The 21,387-nt window shown below is 51.5% G+C and overlaps 1 protein-coding gene across 1 annotated transcript in view; it reads right to left on the bottom strand.

Moving 5' to 3' along the window:
- The window catches only part of ABCC6 (ATP binding cassette subfamily C member 6), a 47,051-nt gene that overhangs the window by 23,821 nt on the left and 1,843 nt on the right, over window positions 1–21,387 (bottom strand). The window contains exons 3-14 of the mRNA XM_074322978.2: window positions 20,321–20,446; window positions 20,035–20,163; window positions 18,604–18,729; window positions 17,334–17,395; window positions 14,648–14,779; window positions 11,899–12,102; window positions 10,502–10,679; window positions 7,868–8,029; window positions 5,071–5,163; window positions 3,339–3,542; window positions 2,241–2,387; window positions 1,390–1,477 (exon numbers count right to left, since the gene is read on the bottom strand). Coding sequence (XP_074179079.2) covers window positions 1,390–1,477; window positions 2,241–2,387; window positions 3,339–3,542; window positions 5,071–5,163; window positions 7,868–8,029; window positions 10,502–10,679; window positions 11,899–12,102; window positions 14,648–14,779; window positions 17,334–17,395; window positions 18,604–18,729; window positions 20,035–20,163; window positions 20,321–20,446 — 1,651 coding nt within the window. The remainder of the gene's footprint in view (window positions 1–1,389; window positions 1,478–2,240; window positions 2,388–3,338; window positions 3,543–5,070; window positions 5,164–7,867; window positions 8,030–10,501; window positions 10,680–11,898; window positions 12,103–14,647; window positions 14,780–17,333; window positions 17,396–18,603; window positions 18,730–20,034; window positions 20,164–20,320; window positions 20,447–21,387) is intronic.

Here is a 21,387-nt window from a genome sequence, read left to right as displayed (position 1 = left end):
CTACTCTGGGGCTGGTCCCTTCTTAACAGTCTGGAGTGTGGGGAGTCTGCCCTGTGTCCCCGTCTAGAATGTGGGTGGTGAAGGGCAGACAAGGTCATCACTGTACAGTGCACTTTGAACGGTGCTGGCACGTGGGAAGCGTCCAGTCCACACTGGCTGTGGTGTTTGTATTAATCTCATTGTCATACACCTTTGGAAAAAGAGTAGGGACAGGGGACAGCGAGGCAGGTGACCAGTTGTATCACACTCGTGGCTCAAAGAAGACCCAGGGGTCTCTGGCCCAGGGTCCTTTAGTGGGGACAAACGCACAGTAACCATGGACCCTAAGTGATCGATGGAGCAGCTCCTGATTTCCGGGCTTGCTGGCTCTTGGTGGCCCTTGGGACCATCCTGCCAGAGGTGGGACAGGGCAGTGGGAAGGAAGTCAGTGGCGTTACTGCCCGGGCCACACAGAGGCAGAGCTGGGACTTGAGCCCAGTGCCCAGTTCTAAATGCCCACAACACACTGATTCAGCTGAACAAAGCTGTGCCCAGCTGAAAATATGCCAGAGCTTTGGTAGCCTCAGAAACCCAATGTGGGGTGATTTAAAGGGCTCTTTGCTGGCTTCCGTGGTTCTTTTTTCTAGAAATATTTCTAGTCATAACTAAAATGCATGGAACGCTGATTTCGTGCAGGGCCCTGCTCTCAGAGTGGTACTTAAACGGACTCATTTAACCCTCACAACAGCCCTAAGCTGCGGTGCTGGGAAGACCATCATGCCCATTTTGCAGATGGGGACACTGAGGCTCAGAGATAAAGTTCTGGCTGGGGCAGTCCAATGCCGCAGGCTACACTCTCAGCCACCATTCGGCTGTTTTCTAGTAAGGAGGTTGAGGATGCCTCCGTTACAAGGGAAGGGTCTCAGCCCCATGATGGGTTACCCTCCCCCTACAGCAGTTCAGATAGCTCGCTAGACCCACAGGTGTAGGGTTAGAAATGGGACAGAGCAGGGTAGCCCGGCCAACCCGAGCTCAGTGAGCCTCATCATACAACAGTGCTCACAATCTCTCCGGTTTTATTTCCTAGCTTGATGAACACGTTGCCAGGCTCATCTCCCTGGACCTTCCCATAAGGGGAGGAGGCTGGTCTGTTAGCGTGGTCACTGCTGTACATGAGCGCACAGTGGCACAAAGCAGGTGCCCGTGAGTAGCCACCGAATGGCTGGCAGAAAGCAGCATCACGGTGCCTGTTTCCAAGTGGCATGGCCAACAGCGTGGTCTGCACAAGCCTTCCCGCTGCCGGCAGCCCCCCAGCTGGGACCCTGGCATCCCTTCGGTGGGCAGTGGCCTGGGGGTCCCCTGCCGTCCCCTCATCCCTCCCACACCCCGTCTGCTGAACTTAGCACTCACAGCATTTGGAAGAATGGGCGTCCACGGCCCCAGGGTCAACTTCTTCCAGGCAGAGGAAGTCAGTCAGACGGCCAAAGGACACCCGGGCCTGGGGAACCAAAGCCCCAGGTCACCGGACCGGAAGAGCAGAAAAAGAACTCAGGCTTCAGGTGCTGGGCGCCTCAACATGGTGAGGAAGCTTCCTATCTGCCAAGCTCTGCTCATTCGCCAGGCATTAGTACAAAGCTTTTTAGGTGACAGAAAACCAGGCACATGAAGGTGGTGACAATGCCGGTGGTGGAGACCTCCCACCTCCTCGCTCCTAATTCGCATAATTGGTACCATCCAGCTGCCATTCTGCAGGCCAGACCCCGGAAGAGGACGGTGGCCTTTCCAACCGGGTCATCAGGCCACGATCAAGAATGGTCCCAAACTTTGTCCACCAGGGGGCGCCCTCTCTGCTCCCAACTCGAAACCTATCTTTGGTAACGGAGGAGGCAGCCGTGTAAATGACACTTCAACTAGGCGAATGCTTTCTGATTTTCATCATGCCCAAGGAGGCACACATAACGTGAGTAGAGACAATACAGGAAGGGAAATAAGATAAAATTGCTTTGTATAAAAAGGGAACCAGAATCAACTCTTGCATGTGGAACGAAGTGCTGCTGGATTGGGAAGGCTGTGTATTTTGAGGGTGTTAGCTGACGACTTCTGATTTCTGCTGTAGCCTCGTTTCCTGCTGTTTCATTGCCTCCTTCTCACTCTCTCCCTCTCTCCCCCTCCTCTGCTGAGGGTGGTGGATGGAGACCTGGCACAGCCTGCCACACCCCTGCAAAGCTCCTGCCAGCTTGCCTCCCCTCCCCCTGCCTCACCTGGACCACGGAGTGGATGGAAAAAGGCAGGAAAGCCTGGGCCTTGTTGAGGATGTTGAGAACCGTGAGTGTCACGAAGGCTTTCTCGGCGTCCATGGCATTCTCCTCGGCCACCAGAGTATGCACAGCAAACACAACCAGTGCCACCTGGGTGAGACACGGGGTCACATGAGCCGCTGAGTGTGGCCAGGGAAGCCTAAGCCAGCTGTGGTACCTCCAGGGGTCCGTGTGGCCCCCCCGCCCACATCAGCCCTCAAATTCAGCAATCGATGAAGGGAGGCACTTGTGGCCCGGCCCCGCTGTTGGGATCAGAAGCGCTCGGTTCCAGGCATTGGGGGACACCTCAGTTCTCCATCTTGGTAGCATTTTTGTGGTTCTAAACGTGGGTGGGACTTGTGATTCCAGAATCCCTTGGAAGCTGACCAGTGATTCTATTTGGGGAGCCCTCACATTCTAAGTGATGGTTTTTGCAATTCTGAGTGTTCCTTGCGTCTGTGACATCTGGTGTCATAAAAGACGGCCCTTGGAATTCTAGGTCCTTCTGGAAACAGTGTTTAAGGCCACTTGTCACCAGCCTTGAATGTTTTATGACGAGTCTGGGTTTTATTCTCGGACGGAGCAGTGAGTCATTGAAGGTTTATTTGCAATGGCACAACAGCAGTCAAAGCTGCGTTTTACAAGGCTAATCTGGCAGGAATTTGTGAACTCAATCATAGAAAGACAGGACGTGCACTGTGCCCAGTGGGGCGGGCCTCAACGAGTGTGGGGTTCCAGCTCTGCAGCTCCCTGCACCTGTCGCCAATTCCCCATGGCGGTAGAAGCAGCAGTTCCAGACTCCCGGAACTTTCAGAGGAACGACAGACCTTACCAGCCACTGCCAGGGTCAGGGCAGTGATGTAACTGACTGGCTAGCTCAGCAGAAAGCAGGAACCCCTGAGAGCGAGCCGGGTCCAGGAAGGCTGCGGTTTGATGGATGGATGGGGTGGTCTGCAAAGAGGGGCTGCACAACTCGGGGACTCCGTCTACCTCATGCCCCCTCCCCCAGCATGCTGTCCCCCAGTCCCCGCTCTGCTGGGAGGGAGACCAGGGGGAACTCACCAGAAACGTGGACACTTGAAAGGACACCAGGGACACAGAGAAAAGGAGGCCGGAGGTCCTCAAGGCGCCCAGCTCCTGGCCCCGGACGCGCAGGACTCTCTCTAGAAAGGCTCTCTCCCAGCCGTGGCACTTGACGGTCCTCATGTTCCTCAGCGTGCAGCTGGTGAGCCGTGCCCGGGCGTCCTTGTATCTCATCTGCTCTTCCTGGGACCGGAGGGAAGAGGTGGCAGAGGACAGGGACATGTCGAGAGTTCGCCTTCCCTGTAACCGGCCACACCCCCTTCAGCAAATCGTGCTGATTCTGTCTCCAAAGCAGGCCCCAAGCTGCTGCCTCTCAGTATCTCTGTCCCCACAGTCCTGGCCAAGTCACTGTCATCTCTGCCTGGATGACTGCAGGCGTCTCTCCCCATTCTTCTGCTTCTGCTTCTGCCCTCATCACGGGCATGATGTGTCCTCACAAAAGGAAGCCCCCAAAGTGCAGAGAACAGAGAAGGGGCCCTGACCCAACTGGGTGTGGTGCCATCAGGAAGGCTTCCTGGAAGTGGGGGTGATGCCCGGGGCATGTCAGAAATGACATGGAGGTGCTGAGCACGCAGAGAAGGGGTAGATGGTGGGTGGGGACGATGGAGGGGACAGCATGACTGGGAGGGCATCCCGTGCGGTCAGAGGAGGGTGTGTGCAGGGGCTACGACACAGAGGTGGGCTGCATCACGCTGGGACTTGGAGGTGAGGCAGAGGAGTTGGGGGCCCACCATGTTTCTCGGTGGAGGGGCATCGTCAGAGGGGCAGCTGTGTGGAGAGTGTGTGGAGAGGCGGCCAGACAGGAGGCTGGAGAAACAGTGTCTGCAAGAGACCTTCTTCTCTCCATGCCTCCCTCCCTCCATCCTTCCCTCCCTCAGGATTTACTGAGCAACCTCTATGCACCAAGCACGATTCTAAGAGCTGAGCCTGTATCAATGAGCATCCCTACCCCTGAGAAGCTTTCATTCTAACTGGAAAAAGAGACAGTAAATGGAAGGGCCAGGTGCGTCCTATGGCAGGTTAGACGGTGACAGGTGCTATGGAATAAAACAGCACAGGCAAAGGAGCTGAGCTGCAGGGGAGGGGATACTGCCCAGACTTCAGGGAGGAGGGAGGGAGATGGGGTGTCTGGGGTGAGGGTGTTCCAGGCAGAGGGAACAGCCAGTGCAAAGGCCGCGAGGTGGAGCTGGGCTGGTTTGAGGCTCACAGGGAGAGCAGAGGGGGGTGTGGCGTGAGCGAGGAGAGAGGGGTAGGAGGTGGCGAAGCCACATCACAGTGAGCAAGTGGCCACTGCAGGGTCTTCACTTTGATACTGAGAGACATGGGAGGGATGACACCTGTTTGGTTTTCACAGGCGTCCTCTGGCTGGTGTGTGAAGAGGCCAGGGTTGGGGGTGAGGGCAGAAGTGAGGACTCGGGGTCCCTGAAGTGATCCAGGTGAGAGACAGTGGGGCTTGGAGAGCCTGGGGTGAGAAGGGGCAACAATTCTGGATGCATTTAGAAGGTGAGACCAACCAAGTTAGCTGACGGATGGGGTGTGAGAAAAAGGCATCCAAACTGACCCATGGTTGGTGTGTGGCCTGAATGTTGGAGGGATGGAGCTGCCATCCATCACGGTGGGGGGACGTGGGGACAAAGCCCTCCCCTCCCACCTCCCTGCAGGCTCGCCTCCCCGTTTCCCCTGGCGTGTTCCCTTCTGCCAGGTGCCAAACCTGATGGTGGTTCCTCTTCTTGGTGATGAAGAAATTCAGAGGAAGGAGGCTCACGAAGACAGCAATGGCGGTGAGGGCAGATGGTCCTAGAAGCTGAGACAGAGGGGAAGAAGTCACGAGACACCCCAGGAGCCCAGCTGTAGACCCTGAGGGATTTGGTCAGTACCAGGGGTTGGGGGTGGGGGGCTCAGACTTGGTTCCTAAGGCCAGGGGGGTGTCAGGGAGTCTGATGAGGGCAGCCACTGGTTCATGGGACCAGGACTCACGGGGCAGACACCTAGACGGAGAAGGGGACGCCTGCTGAAGATGGAGACCTTCTACATTAGGGGCAGAAATGACACGCTTCACACATGGGCGGGGGTTATATATTCAGGACAAGTCATGTGTCTAGATGGGTGGGGCACGGGGGTGTGCCCGCCAGAACGGTGAAATCAGATCGCTGGAATCAGGACCTGGGTTCAAATCCCGACTCAGACACTTATTTGTGTGGCCTTGGGCAAGTGACATACCCTCCCTAAGCTGCAGTTTCCTCATGTGCTAAATGAAAATGGAACTGTTCCCACAGCCTAAAATAATTGCTTGTGTCACACAATCATTTCTCCTTGTCTTCATTTCACCCTTGACAAAGGTCGCCAGATTTAACAAATAAACGTATAGGACAACCTCCCAGTTAAATTTCAGATAAACAGTAAATAAGCTTTTAGTATGTCTTGTGGAATATTTGGGACATACTTACACAAATAAATTATTCATTTTATCTTAAATTCATATTTAATTGGATATCCTGTATTGTCTGGCAGCACCCCCCCCCCCGCCTCCCCTCCCCCGCCCCAACACACACACACACACACACACACACACACACACGCTTTGTGACTTTGGGACAGTTGAGTTCCCTTTATACTCTGGTTTCTTTATCTGGAAAATGTGGAGGTAGGAGGGGGGTTGGGATAAATGATTAAGTGACTGTGACTTTTTGAGATTCCTTCTGAGGTCATTTGGGCCCATTCTCTAGACAAGCCTCCTCCCCTCTCCAGTCTGTGAGCCTGGGTTTCTCCTGTCAGCCAAAATCAGTTTTCCAATCTCCTTGACAACCGAGCAAGCCAGTTTGTTTCATTTATGCAGCAATGGCGACACCCAATGGCTAAATAGAGAAGTGCCCAGAAGGCAAATAACCTGCCGTCCCAGCTAGGATTGGGAAAACAGTCAAAAACATATCAACAGAAGGTTAAACTCTCTCTGGAAAAATGGCATCATTTCACACAAATGCTACAAATGCTAACGATAGCAACCCCGATGGCCACCCCTCCTTAACCAGGATCTCAGGCTGACCCTCCAATGTTAAGGACGGTCTGCCAAGAGGCCAGGAGAGGGATGGGTGTGTCCTGCAGATTCTCTTGGGTCAGGGGTCCGCCTGCTCAGTTGCCCTGCATTTCCCCGAGTGTCTGTCCTTCCTCCCTGGCTCCCTCGCTTCCTACCATAACAGCTAACATGTATGCACTGCATGGCAGGAACTGACACGCCTTATGTGTACTTGCTGAGCACCTACTGTGCGTGACATCCCGGAATACAAGGTACCAGGTGCCAAGGGGCCCCGGGCCCCTGCCCGACAGGTGGGGTGTGGGGTGTGGAGCGGAGGAACGATATAATAATACCACGCACTAGTGGGCACTTTGGAGTATTCCACACTCGCTCTCAGTCGTATGCCATTGACACACCCAGCCAGGGGCCTGCGCACTATGGCTGGGCTCACGGGCCAGATCCCTCTCCCTGCTGTTGTACAGCCAGTGAGCGGCACCAAAAATGTGGAATTTGTAAATAGTTGAAGAAAGTCAAAAGAAGGAGATTGTTTCGTGACATGAAAATTATGCGAAATTCAAATTTCAGTGTCCATAAATAGTTTTGTTGGAACACCGCCACGGCCATCTGACTAGTCTGTGGTCACTTTTGCAACAGACGACCAGGGTTGGGTAGTTTTGGTGGAGACTGTATGGCCCCCCACGTCTACAATGTTTACCATCTGGTCCTCTGCAGAAAGTGTGTGAGCCTGGCACCCACCCCTGCGGCAGAGTGGGTGTAAAATCTTCCACCTTCATCATAATTAACAAAAGGAGCAAATACCTGCGTGGCACAGCTGTGTGCTAGACACCCCTCTAAGTGCTTTCCAGGCATTGGCTCACTTCACAGGTCAACAGCAGGGCAGGGGAAGTATTAGTAATTATGACCCTTACCTGACATACGAGGAAAACGGTGCCCAGACTTAGTTACCTGGGCGAGGTTTTAGATGATAAGGAGCAGGTGGCAGAAGCAGGGTTTGAACCATGCTGTCCCTCTCCAAAGTCTATGATTTTATTTAAAAAAAGAAAGAAAAGAAAATCCTACACCACAAACTAGATGGAAGTCACAAAAAGATCTGATTTTTTTTTTTTTTGCCGTATGATCCCTTTGTAGCTTTTTAAAAACTAGGCAGCAAATTCTTTCCCCTAAAATGTTCTGTCTTCTTTGCTGGTGCTGTTGGTGCCCTGGTGTCACTGGTAACTTCTAACAGGTTTAATCTGTCTACCAGGTCCCCCGATAGTGCATGCCCAAAAGTGTCAATGTCATCATCATCAGTTTACAGACGAAGAAACTGAGGCCCAGAGGAGGTGAGCCCCCTGCCCAAGGTCAAGTGAAGGTCACCCTTGTCTCAAATGTTGCCCATGATATCAACCCACAGGGTACAGATGGGGACCGGATCAAGGGAGGAAGGGGAGGGGGTAGGATTCAGCTGCCACCCGGCTCCCTCCACCCAGCACACCTGCCACAGGTAAACAAAGCAGACGATGATCCAGACAAGCGGCAGCCACAGCCCATTGAGGAAGACGACGCTCTCGGTTACTCGCTGCACGTCCACAGACACCAGATTGACCACGTCCCCAACTGCGCTGGTCTTTCTGGAGCCGCTGGACAGAGCCAGGACCTGGGCAGTGCAGGAGGAAGGAGACCCGAGTCAGACCTGAGTGAGAGGGAAGCATGGGGCGAGGGGTGGAGGGGGGCAGGGAGGCCCAAAGCCTGGGGCTAAGCGTTGCTGGCCTTGCTCATCGAGGCAGCTTTCTTTACCACCTGAGCCTCGATGCACGCATCTGTAAAGTGGGCTAATCAAAATTTCCTAGGCCAACCTCCCAAGGCCATTGTGAGACTCCGGGGAGGTGACAAAACTGAGAATACTCAGAAGTCCCTGAAGCACTGGCGTAATGACAGTTAATCACATGATACACAGAAGCCTTGGGTTCGGGATGATGGCAGTCGTTCGTTCGCCCAGTGCTCACTAGGTCGCAGGCCCCGGTGCTCAGTGATCAGCTTCGTCACTTTCTATGATGAGCACATGGCACGACCACATGGAGCAGGTACTGCCCTATTTCCTTCCATCTAAAACGCCATGAAGGAAACCTCTGTTTTTATATCGTTCAGGAAAAAAAAAATCAATGCCAATTAAAGTAAGACACTTCTTGATTTCAGGAGTGTTAAAGTGAGACTAGACTCAATGAAAGGCAGAATTACTACTCCCATTTTACAGCTAAGGAAACTGAGGCACAGAGGCATCCACAAACTTGCTGAAAGGCTCAGTAAGTGGCTAGGCCAGGGTTGGAATCCAGGATGATTGAAGCACCACAAGGGCTCAACAGGGTGTTAGATGGACCCCTGCAGGCATTGAATGGGCCACTCAGACATCTACCTGGTTCTCTAGCAGCCCCAAATCTGCCCTAATCCTGGGGTCACAGTGGACCCCTTCCAGCCTGTTGAATGTTAAGTCCTACTAGAAGTGAGGCGGTGAAGGAATGAGCCGGGAATGATTGAGTGTAGAAATTCTCCAAAAAAAAAAAAAAAAATCTTCAAGTCTTTATTGAGCACATACTGTGTGCCTCCGCCTGAGCTGAGTACTGAGAATACAGCTGGGAACCACACAGGCAGGCAGGGGCCTTGATCTGCTGGGAGTGAAGTTTGAGGGGGCAACAAAATTAAAGGCTCACGTAGTTCGTTCTGTAATGGTAATTATGGTCAGTGCTACGAAGAAGTGTTTTTAAAATACAGATTTTACTATTATTCAGGTATGACAAGGCCCATAGGTCAGGAGACGGTTGCCACTGACAAGAAAGCTTTTATACTCACAGATCTCAAGAGGAGGGGCCCTCCATGTGATGGGGGGCCACTCGGGGAAGCACCAGGTTGGACAGAGAGAGGGATGGGGAGACAGTGAGCCAGAGCCTGTACTGTGGTTTTCACAGGAAGGAGGGTCAGGCAGGGTAAGCAGGTGTAGGGTGGGCTTGTTTCAGTAATTCCAGCAGGCTCTGGGGCATAGGACTGTCCCTAGTTGTCTGGCCCTGAGGGGATTAGGGCAGAGGACAGGGGCCCCGAGTGGGAGAGCCCCACAAAGCAGGGGTTGGGGATGGGCCCTGGATTGGCTGGTTTGCACATGAAAGGTATGCTCTCAGGTGAGTCATTTACTATCTTTAGGCATTAGCTAGCCCAGGAGGGACAGTCCCTCCTGGCTCAGTAAAGCCCCAGATGTCAAATCCCCAGATGTGGCAAAGAAGATGACACAGAAGCAGCCCGAGAGTAGAGCGGAGGGCCTGACCTTATCAGGAGATGGAGGCTTCCCTAAGGCTGGGGTGTGGGGAGAGCAATGCCCTCAGGACACCCCCTTTGCCCCCCTCCTCCCCCAGGTGACAGCTCAGGTGTGAGAGAAAGAGACTCACACGGGACAGAATCACCTTGGCTTACATGCTCCAGACCCCACAGGAACGAATAGTTGTTACAGCAACAGTCTCAGGGGTTTCGCTTCCAGGGTCCCAGCAAGGGGACAAGAGTCACTGCACAGAGAGAAGCCCAGAGCTATGGCTTCCCACCAGGGGTTCACATTTCCCTGACAGAACTTCCAGCCCAGATGCAATTTACCAGTGGGTCAGGGGTCATTTTTCCCGTAAGCAGTGTTGCCTGGCAACATAACTGACCATCCACCTTTATCTGGTTTCCACACAGCCCAAAGGTGAGCCCTTTATCCTCAAGGGGGTGAATGGGAGTTAATTGCATGAGGCGTGGAGGAAAGGGTGTCCAGGCAGTGGGAACAGCAAGTGCAAAGGCCCTGAGGTGGGACGGTGCTTGGTGTGTTTGTGGCCGGACCAGGGTGAGCAAGAGAGGAGGAGGTGTGTAATGTGACAAGGCTGGAGAGGTCCCAGGGTCATATCACGCAGGGCCTTATGGAAATAACCAAGGAGGTGAGAGTGCAGTTAGTGCAAGCAACTGTGAAAGAAGTAATGAATGACGTATTCTCGGGCACCTGCGATATTAACAATTCAGTGACGTAAGCCTTCCTGGGTGGACCGTTTGCACGTAAGTAAATTGGGACAGGATGGAGAGAAGGGAAAGGCCCACGTCTCTCCCCAGGCCTCACCTTTCTGTACACCAGGCCAGTGATGGCCGTTCGCAGCCTCATCTGCAGCACTTTGAGTCTGTACATGTGCTGTTGCTCGAACAGCGTTTGCAGGCAGGCGGCAAGAAACATCAGTACCGCGAGGAGATAGCCCTTCCAGGCGGGGGTCTTGGGATCGCCGATAAACTCCAGAAAAAGGCTTGTGGGAGAGGGAGGGAGAAGGTAAGGCTGGTGAGACAGGGTTCCCACAGGTGCCAACCAGGTCTGGAGGGTCAGACGGTGTGGCAGGTTTTTTTTTTTTGTAAAAAAATGGCTGTAATTATTTCCCCCACTACCCACGCTTGTTTTCAACGTGACTTGTGGCTCCTTCCATCAAGAGGTGGAGTTTCTATCCCCACCTGTGATGGGCTGAATCGGGTCCCCACAAAATTCATATGTTGAAATCTGAACCCCCTAGTACCTCAGAATATAATGTATTCGGAGGTGGGGCTTTGAAAGAGGCAAACAGGTTCAAATGTGGCCATTTGTCCAATCTGGCTGGTGTCCGTGTTACAGGAGGGAATGTGGACACACACAGAGATACCAGAGGCACACATGTGCAGAGAGACCATGTGAGGGCACAGTGAGAAGATGGCTGTCTGAAAGCCAAGGAGAGAGACCTCAGAAGAAACCAACCCTGCCAGCGCCTTGATCTTGGACTTGCGGTCTCCAGAACCGTGAGAAAATAAATTTCTGTTGTTTAAGCCACCCAGTTTATAGCACTTTGTTACCGCAGCCCAAGCAAACGAATCCACTCTGCCTTGAATGTGGGCTGACTGTGCAATCAGCTTTGGCCAACCAAACACAGTGGAGGTGCAACTGTGCCAGTCTCGTGCCCAGACCTCAAGAGAAAATGCACCTTTTGCTTTATGTCTGAGAACCCTGCAAGGGTCCGTGTGGGACCCCCCCGCCCCCAAATGGCCATGTGAATGAGCGGGAACTAGCCTTTTGGAGGATGAGATACCGCGTGGAGCAGAGACAAGCTGTCTCGGCTGAGACCATCTGGGCCCAGTGCCCAGCCAGCCCCAGAGCCCCACAGCTGACCCCAGACAAGAAAAGAAGAACCGCCCAGCTGAGCCCAGCCCAAACTGCTGACCCACATTATCATGAGGAAATAAGTGGTTTTAAGCCCCTCACTTGGGGTGTTTTGTTTTACAGCAAAAGCGAACTCTCAGTCAGGTTAGCGTTCACTCCTCTCTCCCTGAGCTTGGTCACTTTCTCATTTATTTTTGTCCTTCCTCAGCACCCTTTCATCGCCCCTCCAGTGCCCTGAGCACCAGAAGTCTAGGCAGAGGCAAGAGAGCTGAAGTCCCCCAGCCCTGGAAAGACACCATGAAGGGACCGCCAACCATAGCAAAGCACCCAAGGCCTGAACCCACCTGAGAAGCTTGGGGACCGTGAACCTGAAGGCATCGCTGATGACGAGGCTTAGGGTCCCCAGGAGGAAGGTAGAGTGGGACACTTGCCAGATGGCTTTCAGCAGTAGGCCCCTCTTGCTCCCTTCTTGCTGTAAGAAGGCCTCGGTCTCTGAGGCTGCCCCGCCACGGCTTCCTTTCCTTTCTAATGCCGTTGCCTTGGTGTGCCTTGGGGACAGGAGAAAGTCCTTCATTAGCCTGAATGCTGTATCCCCTCAGGTCCGTAAGTTGAAATCCTAACCTCCAATGCAATGGTGTTAGGAGGTGAGGCCTTTGGGAAGTGATTAGGTCACAAGGATGGAGCCCTCCTGAAGGGGATTAGTGCCCTTATAAAAGACACCCCAGCGAGCTGCTTTGTCCCTTCTGCCGTGTGAGGGCACAGAGAGAAGATGGCCATGTATGAATTGGGAAGTGGGCCCTCACCAGACACCATATCTGCCAGTGCCTTCATCTTGGACTTCCAGGCTCCAGAACTGTGAGAGATAAATTTGTTGTTTATAAGCTACTCAGTCTATAGTATTTAGTTACTGCAGCCCTAACGGACTAAGACAGTCCTTTAGGTGGCAGCTGAGCTGCTGGCAGCAGGATCCACCATTACAGGGTTTGTTCCCAGCAAGGGGATGGGCGGGCATAGCTCCAGCCCCGATCCCTCACCTGTTTTGCCTTATCCCCCAGAGGACCCACTTATGAGACAAACAGGCAGGACAGGGGTGGGGTGGGCAGGAGGGCAGCCCTAAGGCCTCATGGAAGGTGATGGGAATGCACAGGCACTGAGCACCTACTATGTGCCAGTCGCTCCTTAGTCCTCCTAGGAACCTGGTAAACCAGGTGTTATCCCCATTTCACAGATAAGGAAACTAAGGCCCAGAAGGTGACCTCGTCCAAGGGCACACAGCTGAGAAGTAAAAGAACTGGGATTTGATCCCGGCTCTGCCTTCAGGCACTTTGTGGTCCAATACGCAGCCCTCTCTTCTCCCACAATGAGCCAGCCCATAAGTGGTTTACAATCAGGCTGATATCTGTGGGCCTGGCACTCCCAGTCTGGATAAAACCACAGATGGGCGCTCAAGCAGCCTTGAAACAATGAGATCCCTGGCCCTTGGTCATAACCAGGGGCCACGGAGAGAGCTAGGGTGAGGGAGGGTGAGAAGGAAGGGGGAAGCCAGAGGCTTCTAATGTCTTAAATGTTGGCAACTTATTAAAAAAACAAGACAAGACAAGAAACCCCAAAGAACAAGAACAACATAACACCATGTGGGAAGCCTACCTTGGGAACCTGACTCGGCCAGCAGGGGGCTGGTCTATGACCTCTCAGGATGACATGCTCTCCCTTCCCCCAAAAGTTGCAAAATATTTCAGAAACAAAACCAAAGTTCTCTCTGTGTATAATCAGTCAGCTCAGAGAACGACTGCACTGGCTCTTTGTATAAGCATGCCTTCCTCCTTTTTCTCTGCCCACTGTTTATGGATTCCCAGGCTGTACTGGAAAATGTTTCCAACTGCTAGTTCCAATGTTGGGTGACTATCTTTCTCATGCCGGCCGCGGAGCCCAGAACTGGGAACGAGGGGGTGAGGACCTCCTTTTCTGAACGAATTCTGCCACTCAAAAGTAATTTAAGCGTGATGCAGAAGTTCAACAATATATGCCGTGGGTGAGAGAGAGAACTGCTGCCTTGATTTGCTCATATTACTCAGACCTTTTGGAAAAACATACCTCCTTCCTTTGGGGAGCAGCCCCTTCCCTCCCTTTGTGGCTCTGAAGGGACCACGGATCATGGGACCGACCTCCTGGCCCTGGGAGTGGCCCCTGAGAGGCACATGACTTGAGCCAGCCAATCAGAGGCCTTCCTTGGGATTTTCAATATGGGAGCTAGGGGAGAGAGGCTCTCTCATTCTGCGGGAGTTGCTGAACTGGCATGTTATGGGACATGTTTTAGGAGGAGACCAATACACAGATAACGAGCTAAGTTAATTTTTGTCTGTACCCTGAAACACCAAGGTCTGGTGAAGTTAAGGAACGTGTCCAAGGTCATCAACTACTCAATGACAGGGCGGCATTTAACCCCAGGTTTAATTGATGTGGACAGTTCATTTCTCTAGAACAAGGGCTCCCAAACTGCTTCCTCAAACTCCAAGGGCCCCACAGAAGTTTCCAGAGATGTCACAGAGGGCAAGAGGCAGGGTGGTCAGGACTGGAAAGAACTTGAAATCCTCTGGGTAAAGGATATTGCTTGAGATTTTACCATTTTCGAGGACTTCGCTAAGTTCTTTTCTAAATTCATTTTTTTCACCTCCCACAGGCTATGAGCTAGGGGCTAATGACATCCCCATTGAACAGGTAAGAAAACTGAGGCCCAGGAAATGAATCACTCACGTGATGTAATAGTGAGTGGTCGCCTGCATGTATGGACCATCCCCCAACTCTCCACCCGCAGTCCTCAAATATCCCTTCTGTTTCTTGCCCGCCATTCCACCATTGGAGTTTCCTTCTGGGGACCTTGAGGAAACCCCACTTTGTCAGTCTCCTTTGGGAACCTGCAAAGCACTCTGGGAGGAAATGCACCTTGAGCCCAACTAGTTAATGCTTAGTGATAAGATCAGCTGGGAGGAAGGGAGGTGGAGCTCAGAGTAGCGTTGGGGATTGAACTGGGGGCCAAACCATGAGCTTCATTGACCGGACATGGGGCTGAGCTCTCCACTACTGCACACTCACCGCTGGGCCGCCCTGCGGTTTCTTTTCCACTCCCTTTCAAGCTGGGAAACAAGTTCTTCCGAGGTGTTTTCTCTCCCAAGCGACCAGAGGTCTGTGGGTCTCAGTGGCCTCCTATAGCCCCTCCAGACCAGCCTGTAAAACAGGGATAACCAGTGCAAGCTCCTCCTGCCTTCTGCCCCTGCAAAGTCCTGGCCTGGGAACTGTGGGACCCTGGGTGAGTCACGTGACCTCTCTGCATCTTTGCTGGCCCGTTGGTAAAAGGAAAGCAATGAATTGAACTGCACCTAACATTTGTGGGGCACTTCTCAGTTTCTAAAGATCTCATTTAATTCTCGCGTGAAGCTATACGGTAGATTACTATTGACCCATTTTATATATGAGGAAGCAAATAGAGGCTCGGAGATAGCAAATGACTTCACCAAAGGACAGTCTTTGTGGCAAGGGAAATAAATCTCCCCAGAAGTCAGAAATCCAGTGCTGAAAACTACCTTTACATGGGAAACCTGAACTCCTTTTTCAGTTTTAAATGTCCTCACTCTCTTCCTCGTTCACTGCTCCAGCCAGGGGCCTCAGGACCTTTGCATATGCATACCACTCACTCTACTCAAAACTCATTTCCTCCACGCCTCACCTCGTCACTTCTTACTTGTCTTTCACCTTGAATTAGATGGGATTTCCTTAGAAGCCCACTAGATGAGCCCCCAGTCCAGATAGATTCCTCTATTATAAGATCCAATGGTTTCCTGAGCTTTTCTTTATAATACTTGTTTCAGTTATGATTATTTACTTTTTTGGTCTGATTATTTATTTAGTGTCTGTCTCCTCCATTGGATCGTCAGTTCCACGGGGGCAAAGACAGTGCTTGTCTTTATCCTTGTCTCCTGGCACAGGGCACAAGATTTGGCACAGGGCACACATGAAGCCACATATCAACTCTGTGACCTTGGGCAAATCACTTCCCATCAAAGGACCTCAATGTTCTCTCTCACCTTAAAATGAACGTTTCCCAGTGCATGGGACTCATATATAACATGACTGTAGTTGGCACATTGTTGGAGGTCATCAAGAGGAAGTGACTATGGGTTGACCCCCACAGCTGGACCCAGGCATCCTAACCCCTCTCCTGGCTGAGGAATGTGCACTCTGCCCGCCATTCCTACAGCAGGAGCTGTTTCAAGGACGCAGCCCTGAGAGAGGAAGGTGGCATGAAACCATCTGGATGGCACACGTGACTGAACCCAGTTAAGGCCTCTGTATAAACTATTACGATTCTGGCGGGAAGGTTTGGAGACCTCCTCGTCTTGCAGTGACCAAGACAAGAGTTGTAGGTAAGTTCCTTTGCTTGTTAAAACCGCCACCTACCATTCTGGAGTGACCTGCCTTTTCCGCCTCTCTTTGCTCTCTGGGTACTGGGCCAGTTTGCGAACCAACACACATATGCAGGAAACTAATTACTATAGTTCCACAGGGGGAGAATTATTTTCTTTTTAGGTCTCTCTAATCTTTCTAATGCCACCAAGGAGATGGTCTCGTTTGGTGCTAAGATTTTCCAAGTTCCCTTTCCTCACACAAAACAAACTCAGGCAAGCAACTGTCTGATCTAGGAATTATTAACATTGCTTGGATTTCACTGAAATTCTGTTTGGAGTTCTCTGTGGCAATCTATGGATTTTTCTAATTTGGCAGTGCTAAAGTTTCCCTTTCAAAAAAAGTAGGAAAAGTGAGTTGATTTAAAGAAAAGAACATCAAGCATGTAGCATAAGAGGGATACCCTAATAAGGCAAACGCTTGAAGAATGGTCCATAAATGCCTACGTTAGGGAAACAGAGCTCTAGATCTGTTTTCTTCTAGCACCTCTATGCTCTTGCCACCAATTCCACACCCTCGAGCATCCTATTTTCATCTATTTAACAACTGCTTTATATAATTCTCATTATGGGTCAGCTCCTGTTCTAAGTGCTTCTATACACAAACTGTATCTTATTTAATCCTCACAACCTTATGAGGCAGATGCTATTATCATCCTGATTTTACAGGTGCAGAGACTGAGACACAGAGAGGTTAAGTAGCTTGCCCAAGGTCACACAGCCAGGAAGTGGTGGGACTAAGATTTAAACCTAGGTGCTACAGAGCTGACTGCAGGGTGGTCAGGAAGAGGTGCGGTAGGTGGGCACACCCTCAGCGCATGGTGTGCTGACCCTGGGGAAACATCTGTCTTCTCCACCAGCCTGGGAGCCTCCGGGTGATAAAGATTTGGTGTTTACCTCCTCATCCCTGGTATACAGCACATAGTAGGTACTTATTAAATGTTGGTGGAATGAATGAAGCTGAGCCTGAGGTATGATTTTATTGAGCACCTGCTATGTATAAACACTAAGCACGTAATATTTAATGAAGGTAGAGTTGTTCCCATTTTATAGAGGGGGAACCGAGACTCCGAATGTTTGTGATACGGCCGGCTAAGAGACAGAGTCAGGATTCAAACCCAGATCTCACTCCAATGAGTGGGTTGTGTATGCTGGACATACTGAAATCTAAGAGGGAAGCACTGAGGCTGGAATGGAGAAAGCCAGCTGACCTTGAGGGGGAGCTTATGGGGGAAGAGCTGTAGTGGTGACTCAGGGCAGCAAATGCAGGGGGGAGGGCGGAGGCACCATCCCACCCCCTTCCCGGCTACTTTACTTACCCAGAAACCCACCAGAACATGGCTTTGGAGGGGAAGGAGGCCCCAGCCTCTGGACATGGATTCTGTAAAAACAAAAGATGGGGCAGAGGGAGGACTCAGTCTCACATTCTATGGCCAGTATATGGCAAGGGGAACCAAGGGCAGGGAGACAGGATGAACTGACCATGAGTTTAGCACCAACAGTGTACACTGAGGTGCCCTGACTACTTGTCAGAGGTGGACACCACGGGGCTTGGTGCTTCCTAGCAGGCAAGGCAAAAAGGGATTGGGCCACGAGACTGACAGTAGCTACAAGTTAAGAATGAACAGTTTCCCAGAAGAAAAACTATTATTAACACTGAGACCAGGAAGTTCTCAAAGCAAGGACCAGGACATACACAACATTTTCAACAATATCCTTCAGTGAAAGTGGTAAGAAGGTGGAGAGGGCTCTGTCCTGAGATTTTGCCAGCTGCTCCAGAAAAATTGCACAGATCTATACTCTTCACCAATAGGGCACACGAGTGCCCATTTCACCACATCTCTGTCATCACAGCTTGTTATCCATTTTTAATATTTTTTCTGCCATTCTTATTTTTAAAAAGTCCCATTATGGTTTTAACTTGATTTTTCAAGCAGTTGAGCTATTTTTTTTTAGATGATCTCAGATTAACAGTCTGTTCCTCAGAGAATTCTTTCCTGATTGCACAGATTAATTCAATGTAGGTTTACAACCTATTGTAAATGCTCGTGGATCATAAAGTTCTCCTGCAGAGCATGTGCCCCGGTTATAATTTTCCGTGCAATTGTGTAATTATGTGATTAATGTCTGGTTCCCCTACTGGGCTGTTAGCTGCATGATGACAGGAACTACATCTGCTTGTTCACCATGGATTCTTAGCTCCTAGCTGGGGCACAGAACAGGAGTTGGCAAACTAAGGCCCCGGGGGTCAAATTCAGCCCATTGCCTGTCTGTGCAAATAAGTTTTATTGGAACACATGCATATTCCTTTGTTGACATACTGTCGGGCGGCTTTTGTGCCATAGCAGCAGAGCTGAGTAGCCACAGAGATCACACGGCCCACAAAACCTAAAATATTTTCTACCTTGCTCTGGACAGAAAAAAGTTGGCCAACCATGGCGTAGAGTAGCCATGCAGTACACATATTGCTGAATGATGCAGTGAATACAACATTACAGGTCTACAACTTCCTCCAGTCACTGGGGGAGACTGAGAACAGAAGGGGAACAGGGACCAGGGAGGCAATGGATTGGAGACGTGGCAACTTACAGACTGCTGAGGGTCTTTAGGGAACAAGGGGGGTCGATCAGCCAGGCAGGACAGCACAAACTGTGCCACCACCAGAGACAAACACAGGTAGGTTGACAGGTGGCGGAAAGGGTCACTCTGGAAATCCTGCAGGAGAGAAGGCAGAAGTGGCACTGGGTCTAACCAGGAAGAGTGATTAAGTCAACTGGGGGAAACCACCTTTCATGAATGAATCAATGGAGGGTTTGTAAAAATCTGTCCTTGAGAACAGAATGGTGTTTCTCTGTCTTCTCCTCTTAGGAGCAGGATGCAGTAAGCAATTGGCTTCAGAAATAATGCTCTGAATGAAGCCTGCTGCAATCACTTTGAATCAGAGGTCTTAGGTGAATGTCTATGTGTTTTCAGCGGCGGGTGATTTTGCCCCCCCCGGAACATATGGCAATGTCTGTAGGCATTTGGGGTGACCACACTGGGGAGGTGCTACTGGCCTGTATTGCGTGGCAGGCAGGGATGCTTCTCAACATCCTACAATACACAGCATGGCTCCCTCACCAAAAAGAGAATTATGTCCAGAGTGCTGAGGTTGAGAAACCCTGGTCTAGGCTGTATATTTTTCTCTTAGTAGATAAAATGATCCCTAACGTGAAAATGCTGCTGTACAGATTAAGACAGGGAAATAAGGGTGGGTGTGCAAAATGAGTGTGTAAATATATATGCATGGGAGCACAAGTGAGAGTGAGAAAAGGTGAGATGGGGGACCATGCATGTATATAGCGGAAGTGCATGTTGGAGGAGGTCATTGAGAGGACACGCTCTCCGGTTGACCCTAGCGCTGGCCCCGGGCAATCTGAGGCTCCCGCTTTTGTCTGAGGAATGTGCACTCGACCCGCCATTCCTCCAGTGGGAGCTGTTTCAGTGACGCAGCCCTAAGAGAAGAAGGTGGCATGAGACCATCTGGAGGTACAAGTGACTGAACCCGTTAAGGCCCCTGAATAAACTGTTACGATTCTGGCGGGAAGATTTGGAGACCTCCTCGCCTTGCAGTGACCAAGACAAGCGTCGTAGGTACGTTCCTTTGCTTGTTCAAACCGCCAGTGACCATTCTGGAACGACTTGCCTCTTCCGACTGTCTCTCTTTTCCCTCCCTTTGCCCTTTGGTACGAAGCCTGCTTGGAATTTCACGCGGGAATTCTGACCTCGCAAACCCACGGTGTGTCTGCGCCCAGGCAGTGCGTGTGCGCTGTGGGAGTGTGGGCTGTTTGTGCCCGAGCCCGTGTGAGCGCTTGAAGGTGGAGCCACAGCTGGGTGGCAGCAAGTGTGAGTGGACCTGTGCAGGTGTGTGTCTGTCTCGGTGTAGAGAACCACCTGTGTGTGGAAAGGGGCGGAGGAAGAATGGAACTGGAGGCCTGAAGCTGCCTATGGGTTTCCCCAGGTGGCCAAAGCCCCACTTACCCCTTGTGAGGCCTGCTGGGTGGCGTTGGTAGCTGGTAAGAGAGAGCAGAGCAGCCAGTACCCAAACAGCACCCCAGACGCCTGGACCCCCTTCTTCCTCTCGGCGTGGATCAGGAACACAGCGAAGGTCTGCACAGGGTCAGGCCACGCCCTTAAAGTGGGGGGAGGGGAGGGCCAGAGGAAGGGCGGGGGAGGGAGAGAGGGAGCCCCACTCTGCCCCACACCCTCAGCAGGGCAGGAAAAGCGGCAGCCAGGAGCAAGCCAGCCAGCCTGGGGAGGTCGTTACCATTGTGGTGAGCCACACGGTGGGGTGAATGAGGAATTCTGGGGCCTGTGGCGCCCCCTGCTGGATCCTCCAAAGAGTGACAGACACGCTGGAGGTGCACAGGATTATGAGGCCGAACCCAAGTACCTGGGGAGACAGGCTTAGGTAAGATGGTGGCAAACTGGGCAGTGACCCCGTGTCCCAGGGGACAGTGGCTCTGGATGGGGCACTGTCCCATCCCAATGTCATAATTTAACGGTGCCAATGTGGAAGATGTGGAAGAAACAGCAGTGAGGGGTGCTGCAGATCTATGGACCTGTAATCGTCCTATAAATAATGTACCACAAGGCCACCGAGCCACCCCAGGGGATGGAGCTCAATAGTGCACAGGAGAGAAACTTCAGAGGACACCCACCGGGTGAAAAAATTATACTCTCTTCAAGTCTCTTTCAATCCCTACTGTTAAATCAAGGAGAAACTCTGTCGGGACCAGGATGTCTCTAGGCCTTCTCTCAGATGAGTTGGTCTCTCTTTGGCACGTCAGTTAATCAAAGCCAGGGTCACACTACCACCCACAGGCTGAGTTTTGTATCACCTGTGAGCTAAGGATGGTTGTGACACTTGCCAATCGTTGAACGAAACTCAAAAAATGTACAGTATGTCATGATACGTAAAAATGATAGGAAATTCCAATTTCAGTGACTATAAATACTCATTTATTTATTTTTTGTGCCTGTTTGTTTACTGTGGTCTGTGGCTGCTTTCCTGCCACAGTGGCAGAGACCACTGACCAAATAGGTACTCAAATAGGTACTATTTGGCTCTTTAAGGAAGAATGCATCAATCCCTGGAGAGATGGTGGGCGATAGGATAAAACTTAACAAGGTGGTGTGGGAAAGAATAGACCTTGAAGGGCAATTGTAAAAGTTTGGAGAAGGGGGTGGTTGGGCGGATTTAGAATGCCAGTGTTTTTCTAACTCACTAAAAGAAATACCTACCAAGTTTAAGAACTGTTCTTTAGTACTCCCAGGGGTGGGAGGGACATAAACATCCATGCCAACCGTTAAAAATGTAAAAGGTTTTTCTAG

This window comes from Rhinolophus sinicus, chromosome 10 (assembly GCF_057876585.1).
Source record: "Rhinolophus sinicus isolate RSI-liver-muscle chromosome 10, RSI-T2T, whole genome shotgun sequence".
Taxonomy (NCBI): domain Eukaryota; kingdom Metazoa; phylum Chordata; class Mammalia; order Chiroptera; family Rhinolophidae; genus Rhinolophus; species Rhinolophus sinicus.
This window is presented reverse-complemented; position numbering and strand designations above follow the sequence as displayed.